The sequence below is a fragment of the Orcinus orca genome, chromosome 3 (genome assembly GCF_937001465.1).
Source record: "Orcinus orca chromosome 3, mOrcOrc1.1, whole genome shotgun sequence".
Taxonomy (NCBI): domain Eukaryota; kingdom Metazoa; phylum Chordata; class Mammalia; order Artiodactyla; family Delphinidae; genus Orcinus; species Orcinus orca.
Window position 1 is genome coordinate 126,101,759 of NC_064561.1, and position 21,900 is coordinate 126,123,658.

The window sequence follows — 21,900 nt, forward strand, 5'->3', positions numbered from 1 at the left end:
GTAGAGTATTTTATGAACAGGCATTATTAAAGTATGACAATCTTTGAATCTTTAGCGACCGGTATGTACTGGAAGCTTGAATTTTTAAGAAGCTGCACTAGGTGTGATGCCAAAAATGATTAGATATTATTTTACCTCTTAAGTTTAGTGTCTAGGATTAAAATTATGCACAGTACTTGTAAAAGAATAACAGTAGGAAGAAATCAGAGATCCCAAAATACTTGAGCAGGTTTTAGGTACTTGGAAGTTGTTTTTTTCAAATGTTTAATTCTTTTGTCCATGTTTTTAGTACTGCATTTTCCTAAGGAGGATGGGATGCAAAATTGATACTTTAAAGATTGCCAACTCCATCAAAATTAGATCACAGTTCTGAGTCTAACTAAACCCCAAAAAGAGTTCAGTTATCTTCTATGATGTGATTACAGAATAGACTGGCAAAACTGGGGATTTTCTTTGTGCCATGAACTGTCAAGGTGGCTACAAAAATGGAAGAAATACAGTCTTCTTACAGAAGGTACAAGTCCACTAGTAGTTACAAAATGTAAACTATTAAAATTGAGTGGCAAATGCCATAATCATGATATGTTAAGAATGGTTGAGAATACAGAGACAGACTATCTGGAATAATAGGAAAGGCTTCATTGAGACAGTGGTATTTGAGCTGTGTCAGGGTAAATAATTCATCTATAAAGAAGTTTTCCTTTTTTTTTTTTGGTCCTTGTTCTACCAAAATTTTTTATTGTGGTAAAATATGCATGACGATCTGTCATTTCATTCTGTGACATTAAGTATATTCACATTGTTGTTCAACCATCACCACCATCACCATCCATCTCCAGAACTTTTTCATCTTCTCCAACTCCAGCTCTGTACCTAGTAAATTCTAACTCCTCATTCTCCCCTCTTTCTAGCCCCCTGATAACCACTGTTCCACTTTCTGTCTCTATGAATTTACCTTCTGTAGGTAGTTTTCCTATTATTAAACTCTTTTAGCCAACTAGCCCAGCATGTAGTTGGTATTCAGTAAATTTCTAAATGAAGTGGCAGTTAGGAATTGAAAGCATTGCTTATGCCAGCGGATTGCCTATATTTCTTGAGTGAACTCAAACTACTAATTATTGTTACGGTAACCTTAACAAAAAATTTTTTTGCAATAACCTTATTAATTTATAGGGAAACTTTTGTTTTCTCTTAAGTATTTTTCCAGTTTTATTGAGATATAATTGATATATAACATTGTATTAGTTTAAGGTTTACAGCATAATTATTGGATATATGTATATATTGTGAAAGGATTACCATAGTAAGTTTAGTTAACATCCATAACCTCACGTAGTTAAAAAGTTTTTTTCTTGTGATGATTAAGTATTTTTTATTTAATTTTTTTCATGTAGTTTACTTTCCTTTTTAGACTGAGTCTGGATATGGATCTGAATCCAGCTTGCGTCGACATGGCTCAATGGTGTCACTGGTGTCTGGAGCAAGTGGCTATTCTGCAACATCCACGTCTTCATTCAAGGTTTGTGGTTATGAATGCTTTAGTACTGAATGTTGTGAACAGAACTTATTTGATAGAATAAGTTTTTTGAAAGAATTTTCCTACAATGTAAATTATTTGAAGTTGTTACAGAATAGTTTTTTAAGAGGTAAAATCATGACTCATAAAAATAAAATGAACACACGTCAGAGATTTTGTTTCATTCATTAATGAAATAAGATGTTAAAGAAAAAATGTAGTTCAAAGAAGAATGTGAGGAATGCTGAAATGATTTTGCTAATATATGCAAAACTAATCAATAGTCACACATTAGTAACCAGTGTACCTCCACTGGACAAAGTTCATTTGCTTTTCTATGGACAAGAATCATTTACATTACTCTCAGTTTTCTATGACTTAAAAAGTTGTAAAATAGCTCAAATGCAATGAAATCAAAGACTTCTATATGATCAGGCACCCAGTAAGTATCATGGATGATACTTACTATTCCTTTCAAAGGACACCCAGTAATATTTTTGCCCATTTTAAAGTCTTTCACAATTTATCATCACAGTGTTTAATTTGAAAATATTAAATGTTGTAGTGGCAAGTTGTCAGGCTTGCTCTCATTTCCTTCAGGCTTATCACTATCAAGCCATTAATTACTGAGTTTCAAGTCTGTCCCTGGAAATAATACATTGAACTTGACAACTCTCCCTACTCCATGCCCTCAATAGTAAGATACAGACCTTAAAAGGTGGTGAAATACCATGGGACTAAGAATAAACAAATTCTAGTTTTGTTAACTTGGATTACATCTCCCCGTTTTGTGTTTTGCAGAAGGGCCACAGTTTACGTGAGAAATTGGCTGAAATGGAAACCTTTAGAGATATCCTATGCAGACAAGTCGATACTCTACAGAAGTACTTTGATGCCTGTGCTGATGCTGTCTCCAAGGATGAACTTCAAAGGGATAAAGGTTAATTAGGCTATTACCACTATTTAAAGCCTCTTGATCTTAAGGGTAATGTCTTTAAGTGATGAAGGTAATTATAGTCACTTTTGCTGTACACCTCTAATGTAACAGATTTCAGTGTCCACATAACTTGTCTACTTGAATAACATCCTAATTAATCTGATCACCCATACCAGATATCATTGAAGATTTTAAAATGGTTTTTGAACTCTTTATTCCATTAAAAAATATAATATCATCTTGATAATATGGGGCATTTCACATGATTATGTCTAATAAATGTACCCTATGACAAGTCTTAGAGACAAGCATATGTTTATGTTAAATCCTCCAGATCTGGAATCAGTCGATCTTTTCATCCCTTGCTCTTCCTCTTCCTCTCCCTCTTTACCTCTTTTTCTCTCCTTCCCTTTGTCACCCTCCCTTCCTCTGGCCTTTTTCTCATAGAAGAAGTCAATAATGGAATTACATACACATGTAAAAGTAATTTTAGTGAGTTTTTTTTTAAGAGAGATGATCTTTAGTTATAATGTGAATTTTGAAGTTACTTTTCATTTGTTACTGCTAAATATTACTGGTGTTGTCAATATCTGTTCTTTAATTTTTCTCTTAGTTTGTTACAATGGGCAAAAATGAACTACTCATAACAGTATTACTAAATCATTCTGAGTTCATACCCAGTATAACTAAGTTGCCTAACATGGTTTCGTTTCTTGGTCTTATTAAATGTCTTTGATCTGAATTCATATTCTTTTTGTTGACTTGCTGGCAAGATGGTGGAGTAGAAGGACGTGAGCTCACCCCTTCTTACATATTCTTTTTGTCTTCTCTGTTCTTTGTTCCCTTCTTCTGCCTTCTTTTGGATTGAGTATTTTTTATAATTCCGTTTTCTATCTCCTTTGTTGGCTTTTTAGTTATACTCTTTGTTATTATATGGCTACTTTAGGGTTTATAGTATGCACATTTAAGTTATTACAGTCTCCCTTCAAGTAATATACCCACCTCCTGTATTGTTTAAGAACCTTAGAATAATGTATTTCCATTTCTCCCTAAGACTGTGCCAAGGCAGTTTCGCATTCTCTAGCCAATTCCCTGTGAATTATTCCAGGTCTGTGTTATAGGAACAGGTGCTTTTCCCTGCCCCACATAGGCTTTGGGTACTCTTCCCTGGTGGAATCCTCTCAGATGGTTCTTTCTATGACCTCTATAGTTCCTCAACTTGTATGTGCTGTCAGTACTCTGCGAAATACTCAGGGGGACCTTCTGCCCATCTCCAGAGTTCTCTCTCTGTACAGTTGTCTCCTCCCAAGTACTCTGCCTTGTGAACTCTACTGTCCTTTGTCTCTCTGGATTCTCAGCTCCATTTCTTCACCTCAGAGAGTCTACCAGGCTCCTCCTGGGTTCCTCATTACTCTACAGCTTGGAAACTCTCCCATGGCAGTAAGCTGGAGCATTCACAGCACTCACATCATTTGTTCCCCAGCCCTTAGGGATCATTGTCCTTTGTTGCCTAATATCCAGTATCTTGAAAACCATTGTTTCATATATTTTGTCTGATTTTTTAGTTTCATGCTAGAGTATAAATTCTCTCCCTGTTATTCCATCTTTGCCTGAAGCGGAAGGCCATATTCCTCTTAAAGCACTTAATTTTACCTGAAGTATCCTTGAAGTTCTTTATATTTGATGCACTTTTAAGTTTTTGGTTCTTTAACATTTAATATTTATTTCTCTAAAAATAAAGACAGTTGAACTTCTGTTTCTCATTAATTTAAAAAAGTATGTATACTTTTTTTTTGTCAAATTAGACATTACACATCAGCTTTCATTTGCTTGCAAATAGCCCTTTAAACTAAAACAGGATGTATACAGGTTTGGATTCCTTGTTTATTTTTAAATGATTCACGTCAATAATATATAGCATTTTAAAGACAAAAGTGATAGTGGAAGGAGTGGAAGTTGGGATGTAATAATAACCATGTTGTGTAGAAGATTTGAAAAATATTTTTAAACATTATTCATGTTTTATTATATAGCAGCAGTCATAGACTAATGTATTAGTTGTTAGGGATGCCATCGCCAAAGTACTCTACAGACTGTGTGGCTTAAACAACGGAAGTGTATTTCCTCACAGTTTTGGAGGCTAAAAATGTGAGATCAAGGTTTTGGCAAGTTTGGTTTCTTCTGAGGGCCATGAGGGAAGGATCTGTTCTAAGCCTCTCTCCTTGGTTTGTAGATGATCATCTTCTCCCTGTGTCTTCACATCATCTGCCTTCTGTAAGTGTCTGTGTCCAAATTTCCTCCTCTTATAAGGACACTGGTCATATTGAAGTAGGGCCCATCCTCATGACCTCATTTTAATTTGATTACCTCTGTAAAGACCTATCTCCAAGTCCAGTCACATTTTGGAGTACAGGAAGGTTAGGACTTCAACATATGAATTTGGTTGTGGCACAATTCAGTATATAACAACTGATTTCCCTATAAATGGCTATTTTAAGAAATGTTTTTAAGAGTACATGCTGGGTAAAGGTGAAATAAGAACATGGACCATAGTTTCCTACTTCGACTATAGACTGGAATTGCTGACCTAAGGATCTCTATAGATGTACTTTCACTAAATTATCAAGACTAAATTATCTGTGACTTAAAAAATTTTTAAGAAGAATCACTGTTCTTCATTAAGTGTGTCATTGAAATGATAATAGCAAGCTCTCATTTTAGGTGTTCAATGTTTTCATTTAAAAAGTTTTATCGTAATTGCTAGTAAGGAGACTTAACCACACACATACACACACACACCCCCCACACTTCAGTAAGATTTAATTAACCATTTAGGTCCAGATACTCTAGGATTACAGAAGTAGAAGACATTATCTCTGACCTAAACATATATTTTAAAACAAGACATATATACCATATTAAACATAAAGGTTCTAATCTTGCTCTTCTATTCATTATTAGTTTGATGACTTGAAGTAGATTACTTAACATTTCTGCACATCTCTTTCCTCTGTAACATGGGTGTTGTATCCAGCACATATGATTGTGAGATTTAAATCAGAATATGTATATTAGCCCTGTGCTTAATAGCAAAAAATCAATAATAGTTGCTATTATTAATGTGGTTGATTTGGATTATTGCTGGGATAATGAAAGCAGAAATGTACAAGATCGAGAGATGGAATTTAGCATAATAGATTTGAGGGCTGGTAAGGGAGACCAGTCTGATTGGGATGGGAGATTTGTATTAGGACAGTGTTTTTAAATCATGTCAGGCATCCCTTAAAGGTGCCTCAATGATGGACAAGGAGTGCTTGGTTGGGAAGGAAAGGGGGAGGGCCACTCTTTTAGCCAGAGCAGCTCTTGTTTTCATCAGTCTTATATTTTGAGTATTTACTAGAAAAAGAAGGCTGAAAATCCCTGTTTGGTAGTACTAGGCTATTGGATGGTTAGAGATATGAAAGTGAATCTTTAGGAACCCAAGGTAGATACTGAGGAGACAAGTGAAATGCAGACATTTCAGTATTTAAGAGCAGTTAATCAGATTAGTAATGAGTCAAGGTCAGGATGTTGTCTGATGATTTAAAATCAGTAATGATTTAAAATCAGAGCAGCACTGTAGTAGTTAATTTCTTAGAATTGACCATATTTGCAAATTAATTGATGAAAAGACAGAGATCCACAGAATCTGGGAATTTGATTAATCTTGGAACTAAGGCGTTTGCAGAGGCTTCAATATGGATACTGAAGTCTGTAGGAATGATGGATGTGGAAAAGAAAAATGTCAGTTGGATACTGTTAGCAGTTAGCTGGTTATAAAATAGTAGGTGTTAGTAGATAATAGCAGCTTATGATTTGAAAAAGTTGTTATAGATGAGTGCAAAATTTTCAGGTGATGAAAAAAATGAAATAGCCCAGTAATTAGAAAATTGTAGTACAGAATAAAGGTATTTTCCATAGTAATTACTACCATTTAGTCACGGGAGGGAGTAAGGAATAGTAGTGGGCTTTGCATCCATTGGAGAGAGAGTTAAAAATAGATGAAATGTTCCTCATAGAGCCAAATTACTCCTGATGTAAAGAGAGATAGGCAAGGAGTAAGACATTAGTTTAAAGTGAAGATTTATTCGGTAGAAAGGGAGTTCCTCAAATGATAATAAACTAAAGAAGCCATTCAGAAACAGAGAATAAGGTTGGGGGCTGAGGTTTAGAAATTTGCACTAAGAAGTGGAATACATAGTGCAGAGGATTAAGTATGTTAGGCGGTAGAAAAAGGGATAGTACGTAGAAGAAAGAGGTATGTGGAAGAACACAGGGGATTCTGTATTTTCTGGAATTAGGTAGGTTAAAATGGATGTCCAGGCACAGACACATTGGGATGAATTAAAATTGATATCACATCTATAAGTCATTATATTTTCCCTGCATATCCTAGAGGCAAGATAAAGTATCTTCTGCATGTACCATTACTGTCCTCTTCGGTCTTTGTAGGCCTCTGGTAGAACTATGAAATCTCCCCAAGGTCAGGAGGAAGAGATAGGAAGACTTAAAGGACAGAATAAATCGTATCTCAGTATCATCCCTTACACAAATGAGAATGGGTACAGTTTTTATAAGAATGTATTTAAAGACATTCCACAGCATATTTATTGGGCATACATTGATAAGCACTGAAAATACAAAGATGAATAAAACCATGTACTCACAGAATCCAGAGTATATTTACTCCGTTGAACATAAGAATAAACTGGTTAATTTCTATATGCTTTCATCCTGATATCTTTAAATATATTTTACTTAGTGGTAGAAGATGATGAAGATGACTTTCCTACAACACGTTCTGATGGAGACTTCTTGCATAATACCAATGGCAATAAAGAAAAGGGTAAGTAGTAAAATTTTCCCCCTCAGTTTGGTAAAATACACTTTCTAAAGTTACATAATAACTAACTATATAACAAGAATAATTAATGGAATAGTTAAAATTTTTTTAAGCTGGAAAGCGAAATTTTTCTTCTAAGAAAAGACATGTAGGTAAAATATACATTCTGACGTTAAATAATCTGACAGCTCATCTGACAAAGACTTACTCTAAATTTTAGACATTGGCCTCTTATTTCAGCAGTATTTGGTAGAATCAGTTTCTAGTACTGAAAAAGTACTTCTTAGGGAGGAAACATTGTAATGGAACTTGAATGTTTCTTTAGAGTGTATTTCTCTCTGTTAATGTTCTTTTCTCTCTCCACTTGATAAACTGGTGTTGCAAAGTATATAATCAGTGTTATTAAAGGAAAATTACTGAAATCACTGATTTCACAGCACAATTGTTTATAGACTCAGGAGCAAGGTGGTTTATTACATATATCAGTTTATTTCATATATCAGTTAATTGTTGCTCTGTTTATAAGGGCTCACTCATTAGATGGAATTCTTAATTGTTGATTGGGAACCTTTGTTTTACAACAACATGGATGAACCTGGAGGGCATTATGCTAAGAGAAATAAACCAAAGACAAATACTGCATGGTATCACTTATGTGTGGAATCTATGTATGGGGCAGGGGTGGGCAGGGAGGTTGTGACAGAAACTTGTGATTCATGGTCAGTGCTTTCTTTTAACATATCCTAAGAAAAAGCTGGCATGGATTCCTAAAACTTTTTTTAAGTTGCAAATAAGCAACTTTCTTTCTTCAGAATCACCGACAGAGAATAGACTGGTGGTTGCCAAGGGCGAGGTGGGGTGGGAGAGGGATGGATTGGGAGTTTGAGATTAGCAGATGCAAACTGGTATATATAGAATGGATAAACAACAAGGTCCTACTGTATAGCACAGGGAACCATATTCAGTATCCTGTGATTAAACCATAATGGAAAAGAATATGAAAAAATGTATATATATGTATAACTGAATCACTTTGCTGTACAGCAGTAATTAACACAACATTGTAAATCAACTATATTTCAATTAAAGAACAGAATTCCTTTCTTAATGTTGATGGAAATTAACTCTTGAAAATCATCATAGGTGGAAAGTGTCTTTTTATGGCTAAGCTCTAGAAATAAGTTAGTCAGAAGCATTGAGTGTAATCCGGTAAAGTGAACAGAGCATAGTCTTTAAATCTGGAACTACTTGATTGTAGTCTGGGATTAAGGTATTTTAGTCATCTCTCAGAAACAGGGTCTTAGTCCTAGATTGATCAACTGTTGGAAGAGGGAAAAATAATACTCTGTTCTTGGGAGTGGTCATTGTAATGTTCTTACCATTAGGGCCATTATTAAAGATTAGGTCTAGATCAAATATTGTGATGTAACTGTACTGAAGTTTTTTAAAATTTAGAACTAGTTTACCAACCTACTAGTAAATATGCCAGGAATAGGAATGGGGGTTATGCAGCGAAGACTAAAACAGGAGTAAAACTTCCAGATATTCTAAGATGAGAAGAAAGGCAATTAAAGTAATTTGAAGATTAGAGCAGAGGAGAAATTTTTGAATTAGAAAACACCTTCCTTAGTTAAAGACTTTTAAGAGTTCTAGATCACAGTGAAAGGAATGTTTCCTCAATCTTTTGTGAACAAACTTCTCATCTACCTCTATATAAGTTTTCTTCTGTTAAATTCTATGCTATCTTTTAAAAATTATATTTCTAGAGACAAAAGGAGAGATTTTATGACAATAAAATACGTATTTGCATGTAACAACAGAGCCCCAAAATACATGAAGCAAAAACTGACCAAAGAGACAAGTCAATAGTAATAGTTTGAGACTTCAATAACCAACTTTCAATAATGAATAGAACAAGTAGGATAAAGATCAACAAGACAGTAAAATATTCGAATAGTCTAAATAAACAGACCTAGTAGACATTCACAGAACGCTCCACCTAACAATAGAAAAATATATATTCTTCTCAATTGTTCATGGAATATTCTTTATTATAGACCTTATGCTTGGCCACAAAACAGGCTTTAATTAGTTTAAAAGGACTGAAATCAAGTAAAGTATGTCCTCCAGCCACAGTGGAATGAAATTGGAAATTAATAACAGAAATTTGGGAAATTCAGAAATATGTAGAAATTAACACACTCATAAATAACCAGTGGATCAAAGACAAAAATCACCAAGGGCATTAGAAAATACTGTGAGGTGAATGAAAGCAGAAACACAAGATGCCACAACTTATGGGCTGCCACAGTACTTAGAGGGAAATTTGTAGGTGAAACACATTTATTATAAAGAAGAAAGAGAATTGAAAAACAATATAGAGAATCAATGAAACTTTAAGTTGATTCTTTGAAAAGCAAAGTTGACAAACTGTTAACTAAACTGATCAAGAAAAAAGGGGAGAAGACTCAACTTATTAAAATCAGGAATGAAAGGGAGGACATTACTGCTGCCCTTACAGGAATAAAAAAGATTATAGGGGGATGCTATGAACAGCTGTATGCCAACAAATTAGATAACTTAGATGAAATGGACAAAAGTCCTACAAAGACACCAACTGTTGAAACTATGTCGAGAAGACCTACAAAATCCAAATAGACCAATAATAAGTAAAGAGACACAATTAGTAAAAAAACTTCCCACAAAGAAAAGCCCAGGCTCCAGTGACTTCACTGGTAAATTTTACTAAACATTTAAAGAAAAATTAATACCAGTTCTTCACAAATTCTTCCAAAAAGTAGAATAGGGGGAGCACTTCCTAACTAATCATTCTCTGAGGCCAGTTTTGCCTTGATAACCAGTATCTCTTAGTGCAACCCACAGTTAACATCACTTTTAATGGTGGAAGACTGAATGCTTTCCCCCTAAGATCAGGAACAAGACAACCTTGTTCCTAACTATTGTTCAACCTTGCCACTTGCGTTCAATAATGTATTAGAGATTCTACCTGGACAGCTGGGCAGGAAAAATAAATAAAAAGCATCCAGATTCAAAAGGGAGAATTAAAACTTTCTCTGTTTGAAGATGCCGTTATCTTACATAGAGAAAAATCATAAGGAATCCACTAGAAACCTATTAGGACTAATAAATTGAGACTGCAGTATATAAGATCAGTATACAAAAAGTCAGTTGTATTGTATTGGCCAAAAGGTTCATTCAGTTTTTTCTGTAAGAGGCTCTAGTAGCACTTAGGCAGCTTTAACGTCATTCAAAACAATTTTGTTAGATTGTATGTGACAGCTGGCATATCAGCGTGCATTTTAAAAAAGATTTATCAAAATTGGTGAAATTTTGTGTAGTCATTTTAATATTAAAGATGGAAGAAAAACAACATTTTCAGCATTTTATGCTGCATGTCAAGAAAGGTAAAAATGCAACTGAAACCCAAAAAATGATTTGTGCAGTATATGGAGAAGGTGCTGTGACTGATCGAACACATCAGAAGTGGTTTGTGAAGTTTTGTGCTGGAGATTTCTCGCTGGACAATGCTCCATGGTAGGGTAGACCAGTTGAAGTTGATAGCAATCAAACTGAGACATTAATTTAGAACAGTCAACGTTATACCACATGGGTAATAGCCGACATACTGAAAATATTCAAATCAAGTGTTGAAAATCATTTGCACCAGCTTGGTTATGTGAATCACTTTGATGTTTGGGTTCCACATAAGTTAAGGAAAAAAAGACTTCTTGAACGTATTTCCACATGTGATTCTCTCCTTAAATGTAATGAAACCAGTCCGTTTTTAAAACAAATTGTGATGGTGATGAAAAGTGGATACTGTACAATAATATGGAACGGAAGAGATTGTGGGGCAAGTGAAATGAACCACCACCAACCACACCAAAGGCTGGTCTTCATCCAAAGAATGTGATGTTGTATATATGGTGGGATTGGAAGGGAGTCCTCTATTATCTCCTTTTGGACAACCAAACGATTAATTCCAACAAGTACTGCTCCCAATTAGACCAACTGAAAGCAGCATTCGATGAAAAGCATCTGGAATTAGTCAACAGAAAACGCATACTCTTCCATCGGGATAACCCAAGACTGCACATTTCTTTGATGACCAGGCAACAACTGTTACGGCTTGGGTGAGAAGTTCTGATTCATCCGCCATATTCACCAGACATTGCACCTTCGGATTTCCATTTATTTTGGTCTTTACAAAATTCACTTAATGGAAAAAATTTCTGTTCCCTGGAAGCTATAAAAGGCACCTGGAACAATTCTTTGCTCGAAAAGATAAAAAGTTTTGGGAAGATGGACTTACGGAGTTGCTTGAAAAATGGCAGAAGGTAGTGGAACAAAAGGGTGCATATGTTCAGTAAAGTTCATGGTAAAAGTGAAAAATTTGTCTTTTATTTTTACTTAAAAACTGAAGGCACTTTTTGGCCAACCCAGTATTTTTTATACACTAGAAATGAAGAATATGAAGATAAAGTTAAGGAAATAGTTTTGTTTATAACAGCATCAAAAAGGATTAAATACCTAGGAATAAATTTAACAAAAGAAGCACAAACCTTATATTATGAAGACCACAAAACATTATTGAAAAAATTAAAGAAGACCTAAATAGATGGAAAGATTTGCCCTGTTCATGGATCAGATGACTTAATATTGTTAAAAATTCAGTATTCCCCAAATTGACCTGTAGATTCAATCCAGTCTTTACCAAAATCCTAGGTAGGATTTTCGCACAAGTGGACAAGCTAATCCTAAAGTTCATATGGAAATACAAATGACCCAGAGTAGCTTCAACAGTCTTGAAAAAGAACAAAGTAGGAGGACTCACACTTTCAATTTCATAACTTACTACAAAAGCAACAGTAAAGTATAGTTCTGGCATAAGGAAAGATATATAGAACAGTGGAATAGAATTGAGAGTCTAGAAATAAACCCTCACATTTATAGTAAAATAAATGTGACTTTTCACAGGAGTGCCAAGACAACTCAGGAAAAAAGTCTTTTCAACAAATGGTGTTAGGCAGCTGGATATCCATATTTAAGGAATGAAGTTGAACCGCTACTTCACACAAACACAAAAATTAACTCAAAATGGATCAAAAACCTAATTAAAAGAGCTAGCACCATAAAACCTTAGAAGAAATATAGGAGTTAATCACCTTGAGCAAGGCAAAGCTTTCTTGATTTTTAGCAAAATTTTAAACTTTTGTGCTCAAGGAAACTATCAAAAAGTGAAAAGATAACCTACAAAATGGGAGAAAACATTTGCCAATCATTTATCTGGTAAGGGATTTGTATTTAAAATACATAAAGAACTCTTACAGATCTATAATAGACAAATATCTCAGTTCAAAAATGGGCGAAGCATCTCAATAGACATTTTTCCAAAGAAGATATACAAATGGCCAGTGAGCACCTGAAAAGTTCCTCAACTCATTAGCCATCAGGAAAATGCAAATCAAAACCACAGTGAGACACCACTTCACACCTATTAGGCTGGCTGTAATCGGAAAGAAATACCATAACAAGGTGTAGCTGCTTTGGAAAACAGTGTGGCAGTTCCTCAACATATTATACATGGTGTCACCATTGGACCTAGCAGTTCTACTCCTAGGTATATATTCAGGAGAAATGAAAACATACATCCATATAAAAAGTTGTACATGGATGTTCATTGCAGTATTATTCATAACAGTCAAAAAGTGGAAATAACCCAAACATCCATCCACTAACGAATAGATAAACAAAATGGAACATTTTTTAGCCATATGAAGGAATAACATACTTGACATGTGCTGTAACATGGATGAACCTTGAAAATATTATGCTAAGTGAAAGAAGCCAGTCACAGAAGACCACTCATTGTTACTTTATATGAAATATTCAGAGGCAAATCGTAGAGCAGAAACTGTATTAGTGGTTTCCTAGAACTGGGCAGTAGGGTTGGGGGAAATGGGAAGTGACTACTAATGTATGTGGGATTTGAGGGGATGGTTCATAAAAATGTCCTAAAGTTTGATTGTGATGATGCTTGTACACTCTGTGAATATACTGAGAATCATTTAATTGTATGTGTTAATGAGTGATTTTATGCTGTGAAAATTATATCTCAGTAAAGCTGGTATTTATAAAAAGACTAGGGAATTCCCTGGCAGTCCAGTGGTTAGGACTCTTGCTTTCACTGCCGAGGGCCTGGGTTCAATCCCTGGTCAGGGAACTAAGATCCCATAAGCTGTGTGGTGCAGCTAAATAAATAAATAAATAAATAAAATGTACACTTAAATTTTTTAAAAAGGGTAAATAAATTCACTGACTTAGTACTGTTCAATTTTTTGGCCTCTACTTTTTCTTGGGGGGAGGGGGGCACACCATGCAGCTTGTAGAATCTTAGTTCCATGACAAGGCATTGAACCTGGGCCCTCAGCAATGAAAGCACAGAGTCCTAACCACTGGACTGCCAGGGAACTCCCTGGCCTCTACTTTAGATTAAATCAATCTAAAGTCAGAAATTTCCTACCCCTAAACCCTTATTTCTAATGATTAATTGTATTAATTACATGTCAAAGTTGGCTACTTGCATGGATTTTTTATATCTATTATATTTTCCAGTTGTTCCCATTTAACTATATTTTTAACCATATTTTCTAACCAATTTTGTAACTTGTATTCCAGTTTTGTAAACAATATACAAGAGCATATTGTCATCTACTATATAAAATAATGACAGTAAATATTAACTAATCTGTCAAATCAAGGTATACTCTTGATGAAACTCATTGAGAGGCAATTTAATGTTAATGGAACATGCATTACTCTATGAAACATGATTATCATCTTGTCCTTTTCTCCCACATAGTCTGTGTACAGATGCTCATACATTAATTGTCTAAGTGAAGAAGTTGGACCAGCCACAGATCACTTTTCATTGTCTTTCAGCTCACAGATTTTTCATGTGAGAATATTTTAAATTTAGTTTTTTAGCCAACTGTATCTTACTTTGTTAGAATAATCATATCTATAATAGACCAGTAGTCCCAAACCAGTTGATTGTTGACCTTAGTACAATTAATAGCATGGTCATAGTCTTAAGCCATGTTTCTTCTTTATCATAGTAGACAGGTGGGAGATTTAAACAAAGTTGCCATCCTGTATGTCCAGAAGGACACAGTCATTTGGAATATTTCAGGTGGGGAAATGAAAAAATCCTCACCACAGAAGCTCAGGATTCCCCCTTAGGTTGCCTACTATTTAAATTAGTGTTTGGGAGTCTTAATGAAATGAAAGGATTACAAATCTCTTGGCTTCTGTCAGTATTTGTTTTTATTTTTGACATGTTGATGTTAGCTTCGGGGTTTCTTGATTTTCTGAATGTTACCACCTTTAAAAGAGTTTTGAACTGTATAATGTCAGTTCAACTAAAAGAACTATAGATTTGAATGATAATTTTAAGAGCTTAAGTACTTAAAAATCTAGATTTATAGATTATTTTATAATATCTTTCATCTCTGCCCTTCATAAGCATGGTTACATTCACATACTTTCAACTTCCTTTTGCTACAGTGTATCATTTTCCCAGAAGAAACTAAGGCATGCCACCTTGTCTCTTTAAGATCTTCTTTCCCTTGTGATCAGCTGAGACATTTAGATGAGTATACTCATCTAAAATTATTGAGTACTTTGGGGTTTTGCTTAAGTTTTTCCATCAAGATTAATGTAGTTCTACAAAATAAGTTATAAGATACTTAGAGCAAAAATCAAAGTAACCAGTACTTAGAGGAGCCCAGTGGATGACAAATTAAAATGAGGTTTTGTCTTCATGACCTTCATTTCCTAACAGATGTAACATGAGAGAAATTTATTTCAGAGACCTTACTCTGTTTGAGACACTTACTTTCAACTGTTTGAAAGTTTAAAAATCTGTTACATAACCCTTGTATCATTCTGAAAAGGATTTGAGGGTGACAGCTTCTGAAAGTAGTTAAGTGCAGCTGAAGAGGTACATTTCTAAAAGTTTTTTCAAAGACATTTTATGTTGGTCTTTCATCTTGTACTGACTGTATATAAATTAGCAAACAGCATGGAGGACCCATTATTACAATGGCACACATCCTTATATATAGGACACAGATGACTTTAAGTTTCTAAGTTGATTATTTAAAAAAATCGTAGTTTGTAATAAAACATCAGTCTTGGTAAGAATGGTAGAAAATAGTGATAGGAAGGATCTTCAGAAAATACCAGAAAAAGAAAATAGGTTTTAAAACAACTTTACTGAGATATAATTAACACGCCGTAAACTACATATTTAAAGTGTACAGTTTGGTAAGTTTTGATATTATCAAGAAGCTGTCACCACAATCAAGACCATTATTATGTCCATCGCCCTCAAAAGTTTCTTCCATCCCTTTTGTCTTCCCTTCCTCCCTCCATTCTCAAACAACCACTGATTTTTCTGTCACTATAGATTAGTTTGCATTTTCTAGAATTTAATGTAAATGAACTCAGTGTTTTTGCCTGATCGCTTTCTCAGTTTGAGATTTCTCGTTGTTGTACGTATCAGTATTTAATTTCTTTTCATTGCTGAGTAGTGTTCCCTTGTATAGATAACAACCACAGTTTCTTCAACCCATTCGTCTATTGGTGGACATTTGGGTTGTTTACAGTTTGGGGCTATTATAAATAATGTTGCTGTGAACATTCACATACAAGTTTCTTTTATGTACGTATACTTTATTTCTTTGGGCTAAATACCCAGAGGTGGAATGGTTGAATCATATGGTAGGTATGTATTTAACCTTTTAAAAATCTTCCAAGCTGCATTTCACCAGTCATATTTATGAGAGTTCAAGTTCATCCAAACCCCCACTAACACTTGACGTGGTCAGTCTTTTAAAATTTTAGTCTTCTAATAGATGTGTAGTGGTACTCACTGTAGTTTTAATTTGCTTTTCCCTAGTAACTAATAGTATTGAGCATCTTTTCATCTGCTTATTTGCCATCCTGATCTCTTCTTTAGTGAAATGTGTGTTCAATTCTTTGGTTCAGTTTTTAATTGGGTTATATGTTTCCTTATTGTTGAGTTTGAGATTACTATATTTTGCATATTATAATACAGAATATGCCTATATTAATGTATAGATAGATAAAGGATATGTCCTTTATCATACATATTCTGTGCAAAGGTTTTCTCCCAGTCTGTGGCTTGTCTCTTCATTCTTTTTTTAAAAAATTTTAAAATAGATATTACATGTATTTAAGGTGTCCAATATGATGATTTGGTGTACATGATGAAATGATTACTGCAGTCAAGCTAATTAATGTATCTCTTCACAGTTACCATTATTTTATTAACTGTAGGTTAGCTCTCTAGACTGACTTATCCTACATAACTGTAACTCTCCTTCTTTTAACAATGCCTTCAAGAGCAGAAACTTTAAATTTTGATGAAGTTTAGTTTGTCAGCTCTTATGGATTGTGCCTTTGCTGTCGTATCTACATATGAGTTTTTAAAGTTTAAAGTATCATTATTTCATTTAAAGAGTTCTATTGAAAAGGTTTCTTATTAACTATAGTATAAGATATTATGCTCTCTTATTTGTATCTTATGAGTTTTAAGATTTTTCATTTAATTCAAAGACTAACTTTGAATTAAAATTATAATATGTAAACAGAAGAACTGTTTAATGTGTGCATTGGTCCCCAAATTATATTTGGACATTTATTTAAATTTTAACATATTACTTTATTCATTTTCGCAGTTTCTTTTCAGATATTTGTTAAATTCAGGATTTCTCAAAATGTAAGGTAGTTCTTGCCATAATTAGGTCTCACTCTAGGCTGTCTTGAGTGTTATTAAAGTATTATTCCACCTACCAGTTTCTTCACTGGGTGCAGCATAGCAAATAGATTTCAGGAAACAGAATGCAGAAAAAAGGACTTGAGAGTACATATGCTGTCACAGGCCTCTTTGCTCATAGAGATGGATGCAAATTTTAAAATGTTGGCCAACAGGAAGGAAATTACAGTTTGAAAGTCTGCTCTGTTGTGATAGTTTTCTAAAAATTTTCTAATTTTAAGTTGTGCTGAGGAATTATTTCTTTGTTAAAAAGATTTTTAGTGAATAATTTTTTTTTCAGTATTTCCACATGTAACACCAAAAGGAATTAATGGTATAGACTTTAAAGGGGAGGCGATAACTTTTAAAGCAACTACTGCTGGAATCCTTGCTACACTTTCTCATTGTATTGAACTAATGGTAAAACGTGAGGACAGCTGGCAAAAGAGACTGGATAAGGTAAGATTTGTTTTTCTTCTTTGTAAAAAATAGTCAGATTTTGTTTGTTTATATACTGATCGAACATTTAAACCAAACTAACTTCTTAGGGAAAAATCTATTGGATTGAGAGAAGTAGCAGGTGGTACTATTCCTCTGAAACTTTGTGAGCATCTTAAACTCATTTTTCTAATGAGATTCACCAGTTATGTATTTGGTTACTGTACAATATGCATTCTTCATTGGATTTTAACATAAAAGTTTTTGTAATGGTAACAGTAATGCTTTGGAATAGAAGTAATGAACCATTTGACATTTCCTAGCTTTATTGTATAATACATGAAACTGTACTTAAGTTATATGAACTACTAAAAACACCAATTTATAAAGTTAAATATTAACTTATTGCATTCATGGCCATGTATGTTTTCCAAGGTCATTGTGATATCCTTTAACACACATTTTGTTATTCCTTGAACATTTGCCTTATGTTCACCTTTCCCACCTTTGTTTAAACTGCAGCACTGATAATAATAATATGAATCTTTAGTTGCGAGTGTGAAGTAGAATTTGGCTCAGTGAATTTGTTTAGTAGGAAAACGTTTGTTTATAGTTTAACATCAATAAAATCTTAGAACCAAAGCATACCTTAGAGAATTTAGTCCAATGCCATCATTTTATAGAAGCAGCAGCTGAGGCCCAGAGACTTGTCTAGAGGTGTTAAGTAGCAGAATAAGAAGAATTTTACTCTTCTATATTTCAGCTCTGGATATCAGGGCAGACATCAATCAGAATCTTATCATTCATTAATGAGTCATATTGCTTGTGGAATTTGGAGGTCTTATCAATGTGAACAGAACACTAAGGAAAGCAATGTCATCATTGATGTAATAGCAGAATGGCTACAGGATTTAAACAGCACTGTATGTTTAAGAAGGTCCCCATGTTTAAAGAAAAGAGAATTGGTCAGAATTCTTACGTGCATGTGAGAGTAAGCCAGGTTGACTAGCAATATGTATTCTTTTAAAACAAGCAATGAAAATGTCCATTTAAGGTACACGCAGATACTTCATTATTATTTTGGAGTAGAACTGTTAACATTGTCATAGATTTCAATTTTGGATCAAATTCAATTTTTAGAAGATTCTCTGTTCACACAAAAAAATAACACAGAAAACAGGACAATCCCTTAAATCCATTAGACTAATTGTTCAGGAGAATCATTCAACTTATCCAGATTAGCTTATTCAAAACTTTTTGGCAACTTTCTCTTAAGCTCCCCTCTCTTCAGTCTACTTATCCTTCACTAAAGGATCATCATCTCTAGTCATATGCTCTAACCACACTGCCTTAAAAAATTCATTAAAAATAAGACATGGCTTCCCCATCTTTTTGTCAATCAGATTTCTTATTTGAAAGGGATGTGTACTTGCAGTTGTCTTCAATGTTGGTAATCTTATCCATTCTCTTTCTTTATTGGGTAGCAACAAGTAGACTATACCAAAGGATCTGTGAAAAAACAGTTTTGTTAGACCACATTTAACCAAATAACAGTCACAAAAGATAGTAGTATTAATTGAAATCTGCAAATGGCTGTAATTTGTAATCCTTTTACAGGTCTATCTGATGTCAAATCTTATTTACCTTTTCCACCATAATTTTCTTCTCAAGGTTGATATAGGCTCCTAGTTACATTTTACAGGACATGTAAGTCCGTGTGTGCATACACAGTATATACATATATATTCAATGTGTGTATATATACATGTGTGTATATATACATATGTGTATGTGCATACATACATGTATATATACACACGCTGTAAAGATTAGGAAGTTCTTGAATAGAGAGGGTTGTTTATCAACAAACATGTCTTTTAGGTAATTCATATAATTGAGGAGGAAAATACAGTGTTAACAATATGGTTTACTTGAAATTGTTGTTTTATTCAAGAAGTATTTATATGCTTGTTGTGTGCTAGACTCTAAGCTAGAAATGAGAAAACAGTAGTGTACAGGAAACCATTTTTCAAGGAGCTAAAAATCTAATGAGAGTGATTAAGTAGGTGATAGGTGATATAATAATAGCTATTTAATAGCTGTGTACCTTTTATGTAGATTTCTAATATATGTTTATGTTTATAATAGATATACACATACAATAGATGTGTATAACATACAAATCTCTAATAGTTCTCTGATTTTATGTTTAATAGCTCTTATGTACATTTCTAACGTCATTTCCATTGTTCTTACAGCTAAATGATTGAATATTCTTAGTTACCTATAAAAATAATTCTTTCTTTTCTAGAAGAAGTGTACTTAATTTTTAGCCAGTCGTGTCCAGGAAGACCAAAAATTCTAAGATTAAACAAATTTTAGTTGTTAAGAATGTTAATAAGAAAAAAATTATTCATTGAAGATGTTTGCTTATATTAGTGGATTTACAAGTGTGTAATTTCACGTTTTTTCGCTTTCCTTGAAATCATTTTAATATTATTGCTGTGTTGTGTGTTTTTGTTTTGTTCATTTTTTTAAATTAAGGTTTAACATATATACAGTGAAGTATACCAATCTTAAGTGTACTGCTTGATGAGTGTTATACACATGTATACTTCCCTGTAACCACCACTCAAATCAAGATGTAGAACTTTTATAGCACCTCAGAAGGTTTCTTCATGCCCCTTCCTAGTCCATGCTGTACCAGTACCTCAAGAAGTGACCACAGTTTTAACTTATACAGTCATAGATTAGTTTTGCCTGTTCTTGAACAGCATGTAAATGGAATCATACAAAATATACTCGTGTGTCTGGCTCGCTCCTCCACCCCCTCAACACTGACTGTGAAGTTCATTCATCTTGTAACTTTTAGTGGTAGTTTATTATTTTTTATTGTTGTATAGTATTATTGCTGTATGCTGTTCATTGTGTAATGAATTTTCATTGTATGACTTCAATTTGTTTTTTCCTTTTTCCTGCTGATGGACATTTAACTTTTTATATTTTGGCTGTTGTGAATAAAGCTGCTGTGAGCATTCTTGTACGCATCTTTTGGTGGATATATGCACTCTTTTCTCTTGGGCACATACCAAGCAGTAAAATTATCTATTCACGAGGTATATGCTTAGCTTTAGTGGGTAGAGGCAAACAATTTTCCAAAGTTATATCAGTTTATATTCCCACCAGCAGTAGATGAGAATTCCAGTTGCTCTTCACCCTTGACAACACTTGGTATTGTCATTTTTTTTGTGGGTGATTTTTTGTGTTTTTAAATTTTAGCCATTCTGATGGGTCTGTAGTCCTGTTTTCTCTTCAGTACACAAAAATCAGTTAGTCTTTGGGCCTACTGAACTAATTCATTGATTTACACTAGCTTAATTCAGGTAGGGTTTTTAGAAGTAGTTAAGCTCTGGGTGAGTTCAGTGTGGACTTTAATTTAGCCCTTTAAATATTTGAGGTGAGGGAATAAAGGCATTAGGTTCTTTATAAGCTTGTAGGGCTTTAATATCACATTTGACTCATTGTAGTCCATTGTTGTAAAAAAAAAGTTTGAGGTTGGTGTCAAGGCCAGCCTTTTTACATTTTGTCCTTGGATCTTTGCGCAAACTCTTAGAGCCATAGAACCTGTCTATAAAAGGAGAAGGTTAAAGTAGAAATCTAAGCTCTTTTTCAGCTCTAAAATAATTTTAACCAGCAGTTGGAAAGTATAAGAAAGGTATCTTTCTTTAGAATATCTTTTTGCATTTATTGATTCTACCAATGATTGAGTTATTTTCTTCCTGGCATCCATTACTTGACTTTTTGTCTGTAACAAAATTAATTTAGCTCCTACTGGGGGAAACAAACACGTGAATATATATTGTAGGCATTTCTCTGGTGCTAATTTATCCTTTTTTTTTTTGTTTTTTTGAAGTGTAGACACTTTGGTAGTTACTTAATCCATTTAAATATATAACCTACCTATAAGGCGATCTTAGTGGTATTTTAAATGGTAGCTTGTATGTGATATATGGCCCAGAAAAAAGTGTTTTCTTGGGCAGAAGAATACTCATTTTTCACAGAAGTGGAGTTATTTTGGGGCCAAGTTATAAAATTTTGATGAAATGTAGAGAAAATCCCACTTGACATGATAAATTTTTCACTTGCTTTTCTTTTTTTAAATAGGAAAGTGAGAAGAGAAGAAGAATAGAGGAAGCATACAAAAATGCCATGACAGAACTTAAGAAAAAATCTCACTTTGGAGGACCAGATTATGAGGTATGAAG

General features: G+C 33.8%; 1 protein-coding gene across 4 annotated transcripts in view; it reads left to right on the plus strand.

Moving 5' to 3' along the window:
• The window catches only part of CERT1 (ceramide transporter 1), a 129,005-nt gene that overhangs the window by 55,242 nt on the left and 51,863 nt on the right, over positions 1 to 21,900 (plus strand). For 3 of the 4 annotated variants that reach the window (XM_004270818.3, XM_033430041.2, XM_004270819.4), the window contains 5 exons: positions 1,412 to 1,519; positions 2,318 to 2,456; positions 7,255 to 7,338; positions 17,499 to 17,656; positions 21,800 to 21,892. In XM_004270818.3, coding sequence (XP_004270866.1) covers positions 1,412 to 1,519; positions 2,318 to 2,456; positions 7,255 to 7,338; positions 17,499 to 17,656; positions 21,800 to 21,892 — 582 coding nt within the window. Of the gene's footprint in view, positions 1 to 425; positions 515 to 1,411; positions 1,520 to 2,317; positions 2,457 to 7,254; positions 7,339 to 17,498; positions 17,657 to 21,799; positions 21,893 to 21,900 lie in introns of all 4 variants that reach the window. The other variant, XM_049707694.1, reaches the window with a different exon arrangement.